The 20,041-nt window shown below is 51.1% G+C and overlaps 1 protein-coding gene across 2 annotated transcripts in view; it reads left to right on the top strand.

The window, feature by feature from the left end:
• Nucleotides 1-20,041, top strand: part of AGAP1 (ArfGAP with GTPase domain, ankyrin repeat and PH domain 1) — a 417,400-nt gene that overhangs the window by 161,347 nt on the left and 236,012 nt on the right. For both annotated transcript variants that reach the window (XM_015561885.1, XM_006760461.2), the window contains exons 6-7: nucleotides 51-192; nucleotides 2,072-2,206. In XM_015561885.1, coding sequence (XP_015417371.1) covers nucleotides 51-192; nucleotides 2,072-2,206 — 277 coding nt within the window. The remainder of the gene's footprint in view (nucleotides 1-50; nucleotides 193-2,071; nucleotides 2,207-20,041) is intronic.

Genomic DNA, 20,041 nt, shown 5'->3' on the forward strand with positions numbered 1-20,041 from the left:
CCCCCCCCTCCAGCCAACTCCTCTGCCTCCTCCCCTTCTTCTCTCCCTAGTTTGCCATGTGGGTGGACGCTGTCATATTTGTCTTCAGCTTGGAGGATGAAATCAGCTTCCAGACGGTTTACCACTACTACAGTCGGATGGCCAGCTACCGGAGCACGAGCGAGATCCCGCTGGTGCTGGTGGGAACCCAGGGTGAGTGGCGTCGGCGCACAGATCGTGGTTAAAGCATTGGGGCAGTGGCCCTGGCCGCTGTGGCTCAGTTGGTTGAGCATGGTCCCATGTACCAAAAGGTCACAGTTTCGGCTCCCGGTCAAGGCATATGCCTAGGTTGTGTGTTTGATCCCCAGTAGGGGATCATGCAGGAGGCAGCTGATTGATGTTTCTCTCTCTCACGCTCCCTCTCTCTCTAAAATCAATAAAAACATATTTTTAAAAAATAAGGATTTTAGCAGTGGAGCAGTGAGTGTATTCATGGTCTGTGTGTTTGGTGTGGAGCAACTTCAAAGTGGTTTAAAGAAGAAATAATTCCCTGCTGAAGGCTCACTTTTTACAGCTTCATGGAGAGCACACCCGACCCCTGCTCTTTTTTAAGCATATTTTTAAATGGCAAGTGGTCAAATAAGCGAAATCTTCAGGGGGGAAAATTCAACCTAAAACCAAATAGGAGAGAGGTTCTTTATGCGTAGAGCGCCCTCTAGTGGTCAACAGGAAACAGGGCATGCCGGTTAAAAGTCCTTGGTCTGTTATGTACAGAATTGGTATATTTGAGTTGATGGCTTGACAATTCTTAATATTTTAGGGTGAGTAGCTCATCTAAAGCAGATCCTGCTTAAAGCGCCTTAAAGATGAAGCGATTCATTTCCAATACGCCCCTTCAGCCTGCCCAGGGTATTTCTGAGCAAAGTCAGGCTCTGTGGGTGTCTCCTCACCAGCTGCCCGAGTTCAGGGGGTCGCGTTGAGGACTCACGTGCCTTTTTGCTGGAGGCTCACCAGAACAGGGAGTGGGTGAGCTTTCAGTGGGGCCAAAGGTTCTATCGGAGTGGTGCGTTACTTTACACATCAGTGTTCACGGGGTCAGGAGCAGAGGGGAGAGTCTGAGCCCCAGCATCTGGACCCCTCAGGTCTGGAGGTGGCGGATGGGGACAATGAGTTAAGTTCCTTCCTTAAGGGCTGCTGTGGGGCTCAGCCGGCGTGGGAGGAGGCTGGAGAATGGGTCCTCTCTCCAGGACAGTCGGGCATATGGACCTCATTTCTGGATGAGGTGATTGTGACATTTGCTAAGCAGGTCTTTTTTCAAGGCTTGCAGATTAAGTTGGTCTGAGGGAGAAGCAGGACCTATAGAAAGACGCAGTTACAAATGAATGGAAACGGGAGAGGATCGCGCTGCAGCGTTGAGGGCAGGGTGGCCAGGCCCCCTTCTGTTGGTGACAGCGCATCTCGGAAGACGAGTGGGACAGAAAGGAGTTCCCTGACCTCCTCATCCCGCCCCGTCCCACTCAGACCCCAGCAGCGCCCTGCATCTGTCTCATTCCTCATCTTTATTGTTTTCTCCTCCCTCCCCAGCCGACTTGGATACCCCCCTGGGAGTGTAGGGTTTTGCCTGCTGTGTAAACTGGGCCATCTGTGCCTGGAACCGGATCAGACTCCCACGGAGGCCGTGAGCGTGGTGCTGGTGGGCACCGAGGGACCTGCTGGTGTGCAGGATGCTTTCAGCACGTGCTTTGGGCATCAGCAGGTCACGTGCAGACAGCAACCCTGGGGCTCTCCCTGTTTCACATCTTTTCCTCTGGGGCCACATTTAACTCCCACTCCTTCCCCTGGTCTTTCTGGGCAGTCCTTTATTCCATTCAGAAGCAGGATCCCTGGAAACAGACTTCTGTTAGTGACGACTAGTCTAGCGTGTGACATGAAGATTGCGGGGGTTAGACTGTATTTTAAAAACTCCAGGTTTGGAAAAGGATCCTGTCCCTACAGGGAAGGTGCAGGTTTTGGCTACTCTGTGATCTTAGGTTGTGGCAGGAATTGCAGCCGCGTGTGGTCACCGTGTCGCCTATGCATTTGTCTGTTCCAGACGCCATCAGTTCCACCAACCCGCGGGTCATCGACGACTCCCGGGCGCGGAAGCTCTCCAGCGACCTGAAGCGGTGCACGTACTACGAGACGTGTGCCACGTACGGCCTGAACGTGGAGAGGGTCTTTCAGGACGGTGAGTGCCCGCCGTGCACACAGCGCCGCTTCCCACACAGCAGGCCGCGTCCACGCAGGGCAGAGTCCTCTGACGTGCGGGCACTGGGGGCGAGTCTGAGCTCCGCATTCCAGGGGCGATGCCAGTTCTGTGCCGCTCCAAGTGGCACCTTCATTCGATGGGACATAACCCCCCCTCTGGCCTCTGAAGCAGTCCCGCAGCCAATTCTGTGTCCCATCACGGCGCCGCATTGTGTTCGTGATGAAACGCTTCTCGAACTGTTTGTGCACACGGTGGTCACAGTTACGCGTGGCGCCATTTCTTCTGCACCGCGGTTCACAGTCCCAATTCACGCCCATCTCTCCAAAAGGTTTAGATACTTCATGTTCGTCTTTGAGGAGAATAAGCTGAAAGAAATAAGTCCAGTTTGGGCAAAAAAACAAAAACACACACTCAGACTCAGGGTGGGGCTGCATGACGTTTAGGAATGGTCTCTGTGACTGGGTTCATTGTTGAACTCCTGCCTTCAGGGACGGCCACAGGTCAGAGAGGACATTGTCCTGCGGAGGGAGCGTGCCATTCCCGAGGGGTGACTGCTCACATGGATAATTGTAATGCCACTGTGAGGTGGGAGAGGGGACTGATGGCAGGAGGGAAGGGTGGCCTATAGCCTGGAGGGTTCTAGAAGGTCGGGGGTAAGGTGACTGACTCATGGTTGAAGACCTGGGAGAAAGATGGTCCCATCATCTGTCCCATATCTCCCCCGCCCCCTTTAATATTGATTTCAGAGAGAGGAAGGGAGAGGGATAGAAACATCAATAATGAGAGAGAATCATTGATCAGCTGCCTCCTGCACGCCCCCTACTGGAGATGGAACCCACAACTGGCATGTGCTTTGACTGGGAATTGAACTGTGACCTGCTGGTTCATAGGGCTACCTACGCTCAACCACTGAGCAACCCTGGCCAGGCCATGTGTCCCGTTTTAGATGGGATTCCTAGGAAATAACCCCGGGTCCCCTCCCTTCTGGTTTAAGTCCTCGGTGGCAGCCCCACCTCCCTGTCCCACAGCTGTGATGCCATGGGGCTGGGGCAGAGCGGGCAGCGGGCGTGGTGTCTTGAGAGGCTGCCCGAGCCGCCCAGAGGTCACAGAGGCCTTGTTCTGCACCAGCCCTGGCGGAGACCTGCGAATATTAGTAAAACGGGGGGTAACTTCCCCCAAACCGGGACTGTATGCTTTTCTTTCCAATGTCCAAATTAGTGTTCAGATGAAATTGAAGGAATACCACTCTGTAGTAGCATTTTATTAAATTTCAAAGATCGAGTCCCTCACATTTACATGGGCCTCCTCAGGCCATTCCCAGGGCCTCTGGGGGGGGCAAACCCCCAATTAAAACCTGTGGCCGCACGTGCAGGGCCACACTGCACTGGTGGCTCTGAGAGCGTCAGCCAGCTGGGAAGCACTGGACACGGAGGCGCGTGGGCTTCTTCAGGTCCCGACAGGCAGGGTCCCCATTCACATCGCGGGGCCCAGACCCCCTGAACGTTTAGGTGAAATGTCAGTGAAGGGTCCTCACTAGGCCCAGGCCCAGGTCCAGGTCCAGCCAGCTGCCTGCTCCTGTCAACAGACTTCTCTCCGAATCATCCATCGGCTGCCTCCTGCACACCCCACTCTGGGGATCAAGCCCGCAACCCGGGCATGTGCCCTGACCAGGAATCGAGCCGTAACTTTCTGGTTCCTAGGTCAGTGCTAACCCACTGAGTTATGCCGGCCAAGCAGTAAGTTTTAAAAATAAAATTGAGGTTACTTAGCACATTTCATATGGTAATTATATAGCGTGTGTGTGTGTGTGTGTGTGTGTGTGTGTGTATTTTTAATTAAGTCATGGACTCTGTAATTGTTAGTCGAAGTAGTTGCTAACCGAGTGGGGACCATCCTCAGCACTTCCCATCATTAACAGGAACTGTCCGTTTTCATTACAAGGAGAAACCTTGTCAAGTTTAGAGTTAGATATCGAAGCTCAGAAAAGTTACGTCGCTTGACCAAAGGTGCTGCGCCCGGGTTAGATCCCGTCTTGGGACCCTGAGCCTAGAGCTAGAGCCTTAACCGTGTCGTCATTAGTGGACGCAACCCCGGTCCTGCCACCGCGGGGGAGGCCTGGGCAGGGGGATGGCCCCGGGCGCTGGCTCACTGTCCACGCGCAGACTCAGTACGTGGCTCTCTCCTTGGACTTTCTGGCCTCCTGTATGCCTCGGCATTTTTATTTATTCACAGTTTATGTGTTTGCTTTTCAGAAAGAAGATAAAGAAAAAATGTAGTATTCCTATTAACATTTAGCTTATCAATAGAAGAAGGAAACAGGCCTGGGGCGTTACATATTCAATCCCAGCCGCCCCACAGGCTGAGCGCCCAGCCGGCTGGCCATCTGGGTTTGTTTTTTAAGTGACCAGGGACTGGATTCTTTACCTCTTTAACCTTTGACTTCCTGTGCCCTGAAACTGAAAGTAAATTGTGAAAATAATAGGAAAACAGAACATCTGTTTCCTTTGCTTCATTCGTGTGGTGGTCAATGGCTATTGGGAGGGTCTCTGTTAGCAGTAAGCATGTCAGGAGGCAGGGAAGTAGGTTGGTTCATTTGTTCGTTCGTTCATTCATTCATTCCCAATTTGAGCACCAGCCTTCCAGCTCTGGTTAGGGATGGGGATGCAATGGGAAGCCTTGGTGACATGGAAGCCCCGTAGGGGAGAACCTGGGACAGTCACCCAGAACTGTAGACTGCCCCCTGGCTGCGGAGGGGAGGGCTGGGCTGGGGCAGGTGGTACCCAGGCCCCTGGGAGCCTCACCTGCTCCATGTGGGAGGAGGATGGTGGACTCGCCGTGGTCTTCGTGACGGAGCGTGTGGGATTTTCGTTCCTGCAGCTGGGTTTCAGAAATTATGAATTTAAGTCTTTTCAAATGCTGTTACCTGCCAGTGCCGTGTCTGCAGCCTGCTCTGCCGTGGGTGACAGTGGCGCGCAGTGGGCTTTGGGGAGTGTGGTGACTACCACGGTGTCCTCAGCTCCTTCTCTAAGGACGAGGGAGAGTCCGTTTTTGTTTGTTTTGACATTTTATTGACGATATCCAGTGGACCCCCGATGTTCTGGGGTATTTTTTAACAAATGTTTAACTATAGTATCTGACTTTCATGTGATAGTTCAGTGAAGATCCTGCGTGAGGAAGAGTGGTTTCCTCTCATACAGAATGAGCACAGCTAGGTGGTGCACAAACACTTGTGTTAAATTTTTGATCAAGGAAACTGTAAGCCCCACCACCCTCCTCCCTCCCTCATCCCCTTCCCTCCCTCCCTTCCTCCTCCCTCTCCCAGAGGGAGCTAATACAGACTTATCTGAATTGCAAACAGTTTCATTTTATGTGCGTATTGTTCTATTATGCATCCCAATGTGAGTTGTTTTGTATGCAGAATTTAACACTCTTGTATGTATATTTTAAAATTCTAGTTATTTGTTAAATATCAAGTCAAAGCATCCTGTTTAACGAAGGTAAACCCCCACCAAAGCTTTAATCTGTTACCTTCCAAGCTTGTATTCATTGTATTCATAGGACGGTAAGAAAACTTACATCAACATTTTGCTCTGACAGTAATTGTGAGAACAAGTCAAGCAAGATTGGAGTAAGCCGCTCTGGCCTGGTGGCTTAGTTGGTTGGAGTGTCGTCCTGTATATCAAAGGGCTGTGGGTTCAATTCCCAGTCAGGACAAATACCTGAGTTGAGGGTTCAACACCCATGGGGGTATGTACAGGAGGCAGCCGATTGATGTTTCTCCCTCTCTCTCTCTCTCTCTCTCTCAGATCAATAAACATATCCCCAGGTAAGGATTAAAAAAAAATCTGTATAAGCCAAAATCTACATAAATTACAAATTACTGTGTGTCCCCTTAATTCTCCTCAAAACTGTAGGTTTTAGTCACTTGTTTGTCAGGGATCACTGGATAGACTGGCGATCTCATATGGGAGACCTTTCCGTCTTACGTCTTACGTACACTTGGGTGCGAAGCTGGGCCGTGGCATTTAAAGGGCTGTGTCTGCCGATTGCTAATGCTGTGTGTGTGGTCCTGGGGGGTAGTGTCCCTGACAGTCCTCCCGCTCTAGGCCCTTCACCTGCTCTTCACAGGTGCTGCAGTTAACATTCTGGAAAGCACTTTCTCTGGAAGCCACTCACTCCTGCCTGGGGACGGCTCACCTGGACATGGACCACCCATCCTGGGGGTTGAGCAGGAGAGGTCTTGTGACTTGCCCAAGGTCATGCGGTACTTGCCCAAGGTCACGCAGTACATCAGGAGCCTGAGTTAGCTTTCCATCCTCTGCTTCCGCAGATTGAAGCCCTGATGTACAAAGAGTCTCATTTCACAATGACGTCTGCGGCTCTCGGTCCTAATTACGGAGTGTCCAGGACGAGGTGGCTGTACTGATGAGCCTAGTTTGTGCAGCCTAATTGCGTGTGTTAGCGCATCATTAAGTGGGAGCCGTCTCCTGGGATTTCTCCCTATGCCATGCGCTCGCCTGCTGCTTGCTTGCTGACACCACAGCCTTTTGTCTCTGCTGGTCGGGGGTCTGTCGGTCGCCCCGTCCGTTCTCTCCTGGGTCCGGCTTCATTTTAATTGTTGCGGGGGCCTATTTCGTTATTTGCTTTTGTTGCTCTTGTGTGGTTTTTCTCTTCATTGTGTTAGAGATTAGATTGGAGCCAATTTGTTTTTATATTTACATGTTTATTTTTTCCCAAAGGAGTGCTTCCAAAAATCAGATTTTTCATGTTTAAAAGTGTGTACATTGGGCATTTAATATATGTTAAAAATGAGCCAGTGAGCCCAGTGTCTGTTATACATTTTTATTTTATCTTTGCTGCAAAAGCTATTGTTTCATTTGGTCCAATGCATGGGAGAGGGCTTCAGGGTGGTTAAAAGAATGGCTAGTAGTTTTGGGGAGAGGCTTGGGCAAAAGCCACACTCAGGGGTGCATAGGGGCCCCTTGAAGGCCTCTGGGCTCCGAAGGCTCCTGGTCCTGCCTGAGGGTGAGCCTTTTGAAGAGATACCCACCCAGCCCAGCCTGGGGCCGCAGCCTGCGGAGGTGAGTCAGGTGTGGTCCATCTTCTTGATGAGTTTCACCTCCTCACCCAGGAAGTCAGAGATGAGGGTCTGCGTGGGTAGGAACCAGGGCAGGCAACTCCAAGAGGGCCTGGTTCAGGTTCCTCTCCAAGGCCAGGGCGGCCTCCATGGGTTCTGAGTTTTGCCCACTCACCTTGGGAGGCTCCAGCACATTCTGGAAGAGAATGGGGCCACTGCACTGGTTTTGCAACTTTAAGAGATGCTCAGCGCCCTTGCACTTCTCCACCAGCTCCCGGACGAAGAGGTCCACGCCCTGCAGAGCCGCATCCTCATGGGTTGAAACAGAAGCCCAGAGAGAGGTAGGTGTGGGAGGCCCGCAAATTCAGGGGGGCCAGGTAGGTGCCCGCAGCCTCCACGTGTCAGGGGGGGCCAGGTAGGTGCCCGCAGCCTCCACGTGGGTGGAAGAATTCTGACGAATTTGGGAGCTCATGGTTGTTGGGCAATAAGGAGTTAAGGTAGGAAACACCCTGTGTGTGGGCTGGTCCCGGAGGTGGTTCTGCAGGTGGTGACTGGGTGAGACGCAGGAGAGTGGCGGAGGCTGGAAGAACGGGAGTCCCTGGGTCTGTTCCGTCCAAACACTTGAAGCAAGAGACACATCCAGAACTGCCCAGCGCACTGCCTTACATATACTGTTTTTATCATTTGTCATTATGACTAGTGTTTACGTCGCCGTTTAAGGGCTTATGATGGCAGCGAGTGCGTCCTCACGAGGCCCGATGTACAGGGAGACATGTTCTCCCAGAAGGTTGGTTCCTGACGTCACATCACCCCGCTGGTGCCAGGCCAGCGTGTCCTTTTCCTACCACTGTCCGTCCGTCTGTGCCCTCATGTCACCCTGTCCACCAGCTCCGCCGCCTTGTGTTGAAAAGTCACGCATGCGGGACCTCACGGACAGACAGGCAGTTGTAATGACAGGGTAACAGGTTCAGCTGCTGAAATCACACTTCATTGCAGGGGTTAATGTGTCAGCGCTTTCTAAGAACGGTACTGACCCAAGGCTCGGGTAGCGCCTCGGTGGAGCGGCTAGCAGTGGTGGTGAAAGGAGACTCTCTCCTGTTTCCTGAAGTTCACTGGCTGAGTCCGTGAGGCGGCCGTGACCCTGGCTAGGTGGCGGCCTGCTGTCGTCAGTACCCTCAGTGTCACTGGCCGTCGTCGCCTGGTGGCTTCTGACAAGGTCGAATCCCATGAAATTAGGCCTGCAGGCTGCCGCCAGGAGCCCCTCTGGCCCGCGCTCAGCCTCCCTCAGGTGGACCGCTGCCTGTCAGGTGTCACAGGGGCAGACTTCCGAGAGCGGAGGGTGGGCTTCCTGAGGAAGGATGCGTGGGCTCGGGTGGGTCTTTCTGTCTGTGCCGGAGCCCTGGGTTGTCTGGGTGGGAGAGTGCATGACTGGTTGATAGTGATCACTTTTATAAAACAGGATGTCCGTGCCCCTGTTACTGTGCATTCGCAGATTCGCTTTATTTCTTACCCTGAGAAGCTTTACCTGTAATGGGGTTAAATCACAAATTAAAATAATGACTTAATACCAGACCTAAAATACAAACTTTTGGTGTAGTAAGCCATATATTCAGGGTTTAAAAAGAAAGGGGGAGGGAGGGCCGGGGACAAAAACTATTGAGTTAATTTTTTTGTTCAATTAGTTTGAGTTCACCATCCGGGAGCTGCAAACACACGTGTATGGTGCTGAGCACGTGGCACATTCACCTGCGCCCGGACTTTTCAGACACGCAGCACGTCGGGAACGGGAATGGGAACGGGACTACCACAGCGGCGGTTCTGGACTGATTTTGGAATTGGTTTGTGGTAGGGATCCTGGGGGTCCTGGTGGTTTCAATGTCATTGATTTGTCACAAGTAAGAAACCAGCCTGTTTATTCGTCGGAGGTCTTTGTCCAGAAGTTGCCCCTTTAAGACTTTATTTCTTTTCCTTTGAACTGCTCGGTGGACCCAGAGGCTGGGCTTGCAAAGACGAATTACCTCTTTAGAATACCAGATGATTTGCTTAAAATAACTCATAGGTAAAGGGATTACCTAAGTGATCAGTGTGGTCTGTGCTCCGCAGACTGCAGCTGCTGCCTTAGCAGTGAAAGTGGATCCTCCCTCACTAGGGATGATCCTGTGGAAGGAACCATTGCAGGGGAAGGCCTTTTGATTCGTTCAGAATTAACATAGGAAGAGGTCTTCTCACATCTAGATAAAGATTGATGTCATTACGGACAAGACAAGCAGTAGTGGCTTATTTCATAATGCGGAGGCCGAGGGTGTTAATAGCAGCTTGGGTGCTTTCTGGCATTTCTTACCCGAGTCCAGTGGGGGTTTTTCATGCTGTGCTGCCGATGCTCCTATTTGGGCTCAGAGGGCCTGAGTTAACTCTCACACTGCCGACGCCAGGTCATCAGGCACACTGTTAGTAAGTGCCCTCGGTTTCGATTTGCATGTTGACTCCTATCTTTGGCTGAGAATTAATTTTATTGATGACATAGAAAATGGTTATTTTAGCACTTGCCTGAGCGGCGGCCTCCTCGCCGCATTTGGCCCCAGGACTCCTCCTAACGACGTTAGCCAGCTTGAATTAGCTCCACGTGTCATTAATGCATACAAATGGCTTTTATTTTTGTTCATAATCCGCTCATAATGCCACGGCATTGTGCTCTCACTAATGTTTTTAAAATGATGAAACGGCTGTGTACTCGCTGACCTGTTTAACCCTTCACAGAGTTTCCGACCAAAAGAATATATGAAAATATGACTTAACTAGGATAGAAGTTGTTGCTCTCTCTTGCTGTCAGTTTCAAAGTCTTCTCTTTATTTTATGACTTTCCCCCTTATGGCATGTGGACATAGCCAGGCTATGACCTGCACTCACTGGGGAAGTTCCCCTGCCTCCTGGGCCAGCACCAGGAGCTCAGTCGGTGGGAGGGCAGGACAGGAACCCTCCAGGAGGCTGGCTTTCCAGGAAGGAGCTTTACCTAAGGGACTCTGGTATATATATATATGACACTAACAATCTTATCAGCCCTGAATTAGGGAAAAGTAAACTGTGAAGAGTATATTGCAAACTTGTTTGTCTAAAAGAAAAATAGACTGTGAAAACTTTGGTGAGTACGTTGGATTTTGTGAGATTTGCCAAAGAAAAGAGTTAAAGGATATGAAATGTGGAAATAAAAACCGCCCAGCGGCTGTTACTGTTAAGGCCCAGCGTGTGTGCGCCCATGTGCGGGCACCCATGTGTTTTAAGAAATGGATTGCTGGGCACTGGAATGTTTTACATCCTGCTTTTCCAGATAGTGTTTCTACAATACAATAGCTTATCTTTGCATTGCAATCCATTGAGTGAATATAACAATTTTTGGCCCAGTCTTCTACTAGACAGTGAATGTTTTCCCCTATTTATTTATCTATTTGTTTTAGGAAGAGTGCTTTAGTGGATGGCTCTTTACCTAAAGCTGGTCTTCAGGGTACACCTCTGGGGGCAGGGGGGACCTCTGGCTGGTGAGGGACACAGCCACACAGCATTCATCCTTGCCCAGTGCCTTCCAGGGGGCCTGGTTGCCTTCTATGCCCTGGCCACCCTGGGTGTTTTCACTTTGTACATTTAGGTGCTCCTGTATTGGGTGCATATATGTTTACCAGGTTTATATTCTCTTGTTGGATCGATCCCTTTAGTATGATGTAGTGACCTTTGTTGTCTCCTGTGATGGCCTTCATTTTAAAGTCTGTTTTGTTGGATGTGAGTATTGCTACTCCAGTTTTTTTTTTTCTTTTCCATTTGCATGGAAAAAGTTTTTCCATCCCTTCACTCTGTTCCTGTGTGTGTCTTCTGAGGTGGGTCTCTTATAGACAGCATATAGTTGGGTCATGTTTTTGTATCCATTCAGCTACCCTATGCCTTTTGATTGGAGCATTTAATCCATTTACATTTAGGGTTATTATTGATAGGTACTTATTTATTGCCATTTTAATTCTGTATGCCTAGGTTTTTCTCTCTGTTTCTCATTACAGCAGTCCCTTTAGCATTTCTTGTAATGCTGGCTTGATAGCTTCATATTAAAAGCTTTTCACTTGCACAGCCAGCATGGCTCAATGGTTGAGCATTGACTTATGAACCAGGAGGTCATGGTTCGATTCCCGGTCAGGGCACATGCCCGGGTTCGATCCCCAGTGTGGGGCGTGCAGGAGGCAGCCAGTCAATGATTCTCTCTCATCATTGATGTTTCTCTCTCCCTCTCCTTCCTCTCTGAAATCAATAAAAATATATTTAAAAAAATAAAACCCAATAGTGAACAAAAGTGCTCCTTTAAGTCACAATTATTTTTAATAAAATATAAGGCACCTTAATACTTAGCGTTTGGGGGTGAAATGCAATCCTGTAATCAATGTAAAATTATTTCCAAAAGGCTGTTTGATAAAAATGCATCTCCCAGACTGTTCTCTTCATGTAACAGCCAGTGTGGAAAATAGATCTGAGATTCAGTTTGCTTTCAGGTACCCGAGTTTGTAAGTTAGTGAGCTGCCACTAGAGGGCACTGAAAGCGCGCATAAGGATGATTCTCACTGGCATATTTTTCCTTTTGCTGTCACTATGGGGAATACAGACATAATAAAACTCACTGGTTTCGGAGATCAGTTAGCCCTGTGATAAGATGCGGCCCACAAAGCGTGTGAAGTTCCTGGATCAGCAGAACATGAGTGCAGAGGTGAAGAAGGTTCTTTCTTTTTAAAAAAATATATTTTATTGATTTTTTACAGAGAGGAAGGGAGAGGGATAAAGAGTTAGAAACATTGATCAGCTGCCTCCTGCACACCCCCTACTGGGGATGTGCCCACAACCAAGGTACATGCCCTTGACTGGAATCGAACCTGGGACCCTTCAGTCCGCAGGCCGATGCTCTCTCTATCCACTGAGCTAAACCGGTTAGGATGAAGATTCATTGGAATGGGGAGAACACAGTAAAAAGAGATGAAATGATATATTCTGTTTAACTCCCAGTCCCTTCCTCCCGTTTGTTTTGCATGTAACGTTACAGAAGAATCACAGGAAATTTGGCAAAAGATACGCCTTTTGAAAATGGAGCATAATAACCAGGTTCATTATGTAGGCTGTCCTCTTTTAAATGAACCCACTGAGAGTCCTGTCGGCCTGAGCAGCAGCCCAGGCCCCTCACTTCAGGGCCTGCATCTTTGTCCTGAAGGCAGGTGGGCGCAGGCCTCCTGCTGACACCTGGGGGCTGTGTGGGGTGGCTGTGTGGGTCTGGGTGGAGGCATCACCGTTGCCTCTCTGCCCAGCTTACCCCTTCTTGTGTGGGGGCCTAGGTGCCTTCTGGTAGTTTAGAGACCAGGAGATGAATGCCGAATCACACTGTCCCGGGCAGAGGGAAGGGAGCTGATCAGGTTTACAATGGCAGGGAGGTGCCCAGGCCCTCCGGACAGTTAGTAGCTGCCCCTCCGTAAGCTCGGGGCGGGTGGGGGCCTGGTGCAGAGAGGAGCCTCTGATACACGTATATACATTAGCCGGGGTCTAGTCTCCTAGCTTCCCGAGGGGTTTTTCCTTCTGTTTCTTTACCCCTAAGGTGGAGGGCTTCTCCCTGCTGTTTATTCTTCCTTGCTTTTACCTTGAATTTTCTCCTACCAGCTAGTTTCCCTTAGAAATTGTAGCATCTCAGACCAGAAAACCTTCTCTTTCTTTTTTTGGAAAAGGGGACTAGTTGCATGTTTGTACCTCAAAGGAGAAACATCAAATCACAGGCCATCCTATACAAATTGCTTCTTTTATCAGAGTCTGCAAACAATTTGGGGAGTTCTCCCATTTCAGTCCTCAGAATAGCAGAAAGGCGGCAGAGTATTGCCAGCACGAAGGGGAGTTAGGTGCAAGTGGGACAATTTCATCAGAAGGGAGGTCCGTCCGCCTGGAGGGCAGCTTCCTCAGCCTGGTCTTTGAGTGCCAACCAGGTTCCCCAGCCCCTGAGAATGAGAACTTGGAGAGGGCCTGTGTGGGTAGAGCAGTGGCCCAAGTTCCAGATGTTTCTCTTAGATTCAGTAAACTTCACTGAATTAAGCCACCTGCAGGTGGATCCGCAGCCCCTGCAGAGGGCGGGCGCAGGTCTGCGTGAGGTCGGGGACAGTGACTACAGCTGGATCTGTATTCATCGGAGTTTCACGATGAGTTTTTATGGAAGAAGAAACACGAGGCTGATTTTCACGTTGAGTGAAAATTTCTACAAAGTCAGATTAGAAGCCTTAACATTGGACCTGTAATTTCTGGGTATTTTACTCCTCTGGGCTCTCTGCACACGTCTTGCGTGGTTCCTGCCGGAGCAGTATGTCGGTAGGTCGTGTGAGGGTGACTGTGGGGAAGCCACCCCACCGTCCTCTCCTGCCCTTTCTCCTTGGCAGGCTCTTCCCCAAGTGGTTGTTAAAGAAATGCCAACAGTTAGCTGTCCCAGTTCACTCTGCTGTGTGATAGAACAATTAGGAAGCCCTTGAAGAAATGTTTTACAAAGGAGATCTTTCGACATCCTATATAATAAAAGCCTAATATGCAAATGTGCCAGCGCTCACCTGGTCGGGGGAGGATGGGGGTGTGAGCCGAGGCTCAGTGCCAGTGCTTTTTGTTCTGTGGTGTTGATATTGGACCAGGGTGGACAAAGTGTCCACAAACTTGCACCTGAGTGAGTCCTGCAGAGTTTGACCAGGGAGCGGGGCTGGCTGTCCAACCGCCTGCAGCCCCTCCCCTTGGCCAGCCCTGCCCCGGCCAGCCAACAGGTGGTGGAGTGGCAGGCTGTGGGGGAGAGGGCTGCTCTGGGAGGCGGAGCTGTGCCCTCGCTGCCAAGGTACTCCCACGTTCTTTCCCTGGAGTTCTGCTCCTCACAGTTGCAGCTAACAGCCACTTCTGTTAGAATATGCATTCATGTATATTGTATTATCTGTTTATGCATATGAACAAACATTTTTCCTAATTAAAATAACACCTGTTTGTAAAAATACAAAAAATGAGAAAGAAGCCAATTAAAATCAACAGTTCTTCCACCTTCTAGTGGTAAACACTTTACTGTATGCCCATCTTGTCAATTTCAGTGCTTTTCAAGCAAAACTGGGACTCTATTCCAGTGGTTGCCAACTGGTGGTCCAAGGACCTCTGGTGGTCCGTGAGGTCTGAGAAGTTGGCGACTGCTGCCCTATTCTATATCATTTTTAATGATCCTCTTTTAAAGGGCCCAAGGAGAGTGACTGATCTTTACGTTCCTCTAGGCCAGTGGTTCTCAACCTTCCTAATGCTGTGACCCTGTAGTACAGTTCCTCATGTTGTGGTGACCCCCAACCATAAAATTATTTTCGTTGCTACTTCATAACTGTAATTTTGCTGCTGTTATGAATCGTAATGTAAATATCTGATATGCAGGATGTATTTTCATTGTTACAAATTGAACATAATTAAAGCATAGTGATTAATCACAAAAACAATATGTAACTATATATGTGTTTTCCGATGGTCTTAGGCGACCGCTGTGAAAGGGTCGTTTGACCCACAGGTTGAGAACTGCTGCTCTAAGCTGTGTTTTTATGAGTCTTCTGAGCTGGCATTGGCCTGCCTGGACTTACCCACCCCGGAGACCCCCTGCCCTGGGTTCATCCTGCAGCCGTCTCCTGAGGGCCAACGGGAGGCACGCGTGCTCACCTGCTCACGGCATCTTAGGCATCGGCACCCTCAGCTCTGCAGTTCCTGGGCCTGCCTGGAGCACCCAGTGCCCGGGAGAGGAGGTGGCGTGGGACGAGCTCCCGGGTGGGGTGGCTCGTCTCCCCGCTGTCTGTGCTCATGGGGACATTGGCCTGCTGGGCTACCCCCCTGCATCCCTGATCAACAGTGAACTGTGCCCATAATGGGCTTCCGGGTAGACTCGGGAACAGGAACAGATCTGGAGTCTATCTCCTTGGTGCATAGATTTCTCATGGGAAACGAAGGCATTGACATCATTAAGTACCTACATTGGAAAAACATTACAAAGGACCAGATAGGCTTGTTTAGCGCCCCGTTTTTGCTAGCAAATTACCAAAACTAAGCCAGCCCTTTATAAAGATTCACTCTCAAATCTCATGTGAATTTATCTAAATGTAAACTCTTCTAAGAGACTTAAATAGAAGCTTAAACTGAAGGACAGGTTTTAAGACACTCAATCTTTTCAGAGTTTTATTCAAAGTACTTAGAGAAGCTGGTGGATGTGGGGGGAATGCCTTTGGCAGGATGCTACCGTCAGTGCTAGGAAGGTAGTCTCGAAGTCACAGACTGCAAAGCTTAGAGATAGCTGAGCCACGGCCTGAGGGGCTCGGGGGGCTGAAAAGTGGTCCTCCAGACAAGCGCATCCTCATCCCAGAAACAAAACAGTACCTTTCCTGGGAAAAGAGGGTCTTTGCAGACGTATTAAATTCAGGCTCTTCCGGTGGGCCTGATGCAGCCACATAGATCCTTGTAAGAGGGGGCAGAGATTTGACCACACAGAGGAAAGAGCGATACAGGGGCAGGGAGATGGATGATTGGAGTGATGTGGCCACAAGCCAAGGAGTGCCGGCTGCCACCAGATGCTGGGCAAAGCAGGACCTGTGCCTTCCCTCAAGCCTCTGGAGAGAGCACAGCCCTGTCTGCAGCTGCTGTCAGCCCCGTGGTACAGATTGTGGACTTGTGCCCTGAAGGACTGAGAGAATAAGTTTCTGGTGTTTCAAGTCACCGAATTTGTGGGAACTTGTTGGAACAGCCCCAGGAAGCTCCTACTGATGGAAAGGGGCGAGGAAGACCCCAGGGAGAAGCTCAGTCCCCGCACTGTGCCTGAGGTGGAGATGCAGAAGGAGATGGGGCTCCGACTACCACTGCACACGGGCACGCCTGGACGGGCCGTGCCACCAGGAGCACATGGACCTGCCGCAGAGCCTGGCAGGGTGACCTCCGGCTTGTGAGGGGTGTGCACAAGTCTGGCTGAGGGCAAGGAGGAAGCAGGCCCTGGGTCGGTGGACTGGGTGACCGTGGGTTCCGTGGCGACCAGGGGCACGAGGAGAGCTGGGAGCTCTGTGTTGTGTTCCTGGAGGAATGCACCGGCCCGGAAGGGCTCACGCCCGGCAAGGTCAAGGCTGGTGGAGGGGGCGCAAGCTGCTGGCTGTTAGCAGTTCCAGAATTCCGGCCCCGCATCTGGGCTACTTTCATCTGGTGCAACCTCGGCGGCTCCTGAATTCCTGCTTCCCATACACTCCTTCCCCCACTTGGTCCTTCCATCCCTCACCAGCCTCACCAGTGACCTGGTCTAAATCCAGTGGCCACATTTAGTCCCCGTCTTGCCCTCACCTTTCGACCTTGACACAGGCTCTTTCCTCCACTTGTCCTCCCTCGCAGGCTCCTCAAACAGGACGCAGAGCCCTGTCATTGACCCGACACATGCTTTATGCTCAGCAGTAGGCGCTTCGCTGTGCAGCGGAGAGAATCAGGTGGTCAGGCCGGCGTTGGCCGTGTTGCCCTCAGCCAGTGTTTATTGAGTGCTGTGTGTGTACAGCCTGCTTGCTCTGGGCTGGGCCCCTGTCTACAGCCCAGGAGTGCCCTTTGAGGTATTTACCCTCAGGGCCACGTGGCCTGACCAGCTGCAGTGGAAACTGGCCTTCATCCACGTCAACCTCACAGCTGGGTGTCTGCCCCAACTAGCCGCAGGACAGGAAAAAAACATGGTTAAATCAGCGCAGCTGGTACGGGAATGTTTGCAGCCATTAGAAAAATATTTGCATGCCACTGGGGTCAGAGCACTTTCTCACTTTAGCTCTCTTGTATTTTGGATTTTATTGTTCAGCCTTTCTACCTGTTTAAAAACAGGTGCAATGGAAGTAAGGCAGAATCATCCAAGGTTTCCAAAACACACCACAGAGCTCAGGTGGGATTATTTAACGGTTCTATTCAGAAGGTGGCTGAAGGAAACGAACCCCCAAGGCCCAGGTGTTTCTTGGGAGCTTGCTAATGACCAGACACGCCGAGCCCCTGCCGTGTCTCCTGCGCACTTGCTGTTTGATTCCGCCGAGGCAGCTACTCGCCCATGGGCTCCTGAACCCGATAGATCCCGAATCATCACCTCGGATGTTGCCGAGGTAATTACCAGGACACCGTGGCTCCTGGGTGGCCCATGGGTAACTCCAGGTCCATGTCAGCTTCTTATCACACACAGCTCAGCATCGCACTTCCTCGGTTTGACCAGCTGTAGAATGGGGCACCTTCCCATCACCTCCTTCTAGGGCTGCTAGTAACGATGTATCTGTAACTTGGAGGGTTTTAGAGTAAACAGCCACCTGTTGTAAAGGTAACGGAAAGCCTCAGAGGTGGTGCTACCCACATAGGGCACAGCTGGAGGCAGCTCTGAGCGGGCGGGCAGGGGCCACCCTCAGGCCGCTGGCCTCCCAGGGCTGTGAGCTGGTCTGACTGCCCGTAGGAAGGCCGCACTGCCCTTCTGGGCCTCTAACTCCTGACCTGTGCAGTAAAGGTGCTGAAATGGCTCTATCCTGTCTGCTTTTACCCGATGTAGGAGAAATAGCACTAAGTCTGTTTTTTTCATCCTCACCCAAGGATATGTTTGATTTTAGAGTGAAGAAGGGAGAGAGAGAAATATCAGTGTGAGAAACACTGATCCGCTGCCTCCCACCGTGACCAGGCATCAAACCCGCAACCTTTTGGTGCCCGGGACGACGCTCCAACCAACCGAGCCACCTGGCCAGGGCAGCAGTCTTTTGTAGCCCCCTTTCCCTCTTGTTCTGGAAGCACATCGACTCACTGTCAGTTCTAACGCTTTTAAATAATAACACCGACTCGTTAGACATGGCTCTCAGGCCAGGAAGTCAAGTGCACGGCTCCTCACGGGGCCCAGTTAGAATCCCCGAGGTGAGCGGTGGGTCTCTGGGTAGTTCCGTTACTAGTTAACTGAGTCCCCTCTGTCCTCACACCTAAATACTAAATCCCTCTTTAAACATGGCTGCAGTTCACTGAAGCGGTTTTGTTTTTTGTTTTTTTGTTTTGTCTTGTTCTCCTGTGTGAAGATGAGTATCTCTCCCCACCTGGCCAGTTCAGTCCGTCTTTTTCCCAGGCTCCTCAGCAGAAACAGGCAGTGGTTCCTAGGTGCTCCCAATGCCTGCGTCTTGTCACGCGACTCGCCGTCCTGCCGTGAAACAGCCGACTCAGGACCTGCTGTGATTGTCTTAAAAAAAACTTTAAATGATGGGCACCTTTTCTCTAGATACTGCTTTTCCCCTCACTATATGGGGCAAGTCTAATTAAGAACCCACGTCCAGAAAATCGTAGAGCAGAAGCAGCAGCTGCCCCATCGCCCACCACCCTGCCCGAGGCCTGGGCTGCTCTCGGTCTGCAGATGTGAGCGTGTCCACCGAGGACAGCAAGGCCTGTCACAGTGGGAAGCCCGCCCAGACCTGAAGGCACTTCCTGTTTCTAGAAAGGATGGCGTCCACAGGACCCAGTGCCTCCTCCCACCCTTCGGTCATTCTCCCCGAATTAGCATGGATTTTTGGCACAAGCAGGCTAATGGGAACTTACGACTCCAAAATCAAGACCTTCAAGAGCACAGCTTAAATGTTGCTGCTAGTAAAGCGATTGAGGTTTAAGGTGTAACATTTAAATGGAAATAACACAGATTTGATTCCCAGTCAAGGGACATACCTGGGTTGCAGGTTGGATTCCTGGTCACAGCCCAGGTGCATGCGCAAGGCAACCAACTGGTGTGTCTCTTTCCCATGGATGTTTTTCTTTCTCCTTCCCTCCTTCTCTTCTCTAGAAAATCAGTGGGAAAAAATATGGTTGGGTGAGGATTAACCAGAAAAGAGTGGTGGGTGGGTTACAGTTCCCCACTGTTACACTTCTCCGCCTTTGGCCTCGTCCCGGAACCCACCATTGGCCGCGAAGGTCTCCCACGTGTCTGAGTGTGCGCAAGGCTCTCCTGCATCTGGGCGTGAACACACAGGCCGAGTCTCGCCCGGGGCATAGTGACCGCGAGGGACGATGACATAGCGCTGAAGCGAATGATGCCTGTGACTTGGCTCAGTTACCAACTACAGAAATAAAACAAGCCTGGCGAAGTGTTGGCACTTGTTGGACGTAGGTGGTGCAGTTTCAGGTGCTCGTTGGTTTGTTATGCTTCTCTGTGTGCTTGACAATTCATGATGAAGTGGTTGTGGGCGGGGGGCGGGGGTCCTCTCCTGGCTCTGCCCGGCTGCTTTCCTCCCCACCTGACCCCTCTGACCTGGACAGTGTCACCGCAGGCTTCACTGGGGCTTCGGACGGCTGCCTGAGGGGAGCTCTTCTCTGAGCCCCAGACGATCCATCGATCCATCGGCCATCTACTTGCTGTCTCCTCTCAGGCGTCCCAGGGAATCTATCTGTTACTCGGGTCAGACAGCTGGGGCATGTGCTGACCTCACGCCTCCGCCCGAGTCTCCTGTCACTAGGTTTTGTTGGTTCAACTACATGTCTCTGGTCACATGACCACCACCAGGGCTGTGGTCGGAGCCCCTGCCCCTCCCACCAGGGCTCCCTTCTGCAGCTTCTCCTTCATAGGTGCCCCATCTCCTCCAGTCCTTGCCCCAATGCAGCCAGATTCATGTCTGCACCTCCTGTTCTGAGGCTGTGCCCGGGCTGCTGTGTGCCTGCCCCTGTCCCCGCCCAGTCCCCCC

This window comes from Myotis davidii, unplaced genomic scaffold (assembly GCF_000327345.1).
Source record: "Myotis davidii unplaced genomic scaffold, ASM32734v1 scaffold370, whole genome shotgun sequence".
Classification (NCBI taxonomy): Eukaryota; Metazoa; Chordata; class Mammalia; order Chiroptera; family Vespertilionidae; genus Myotis; species Myotis davidii.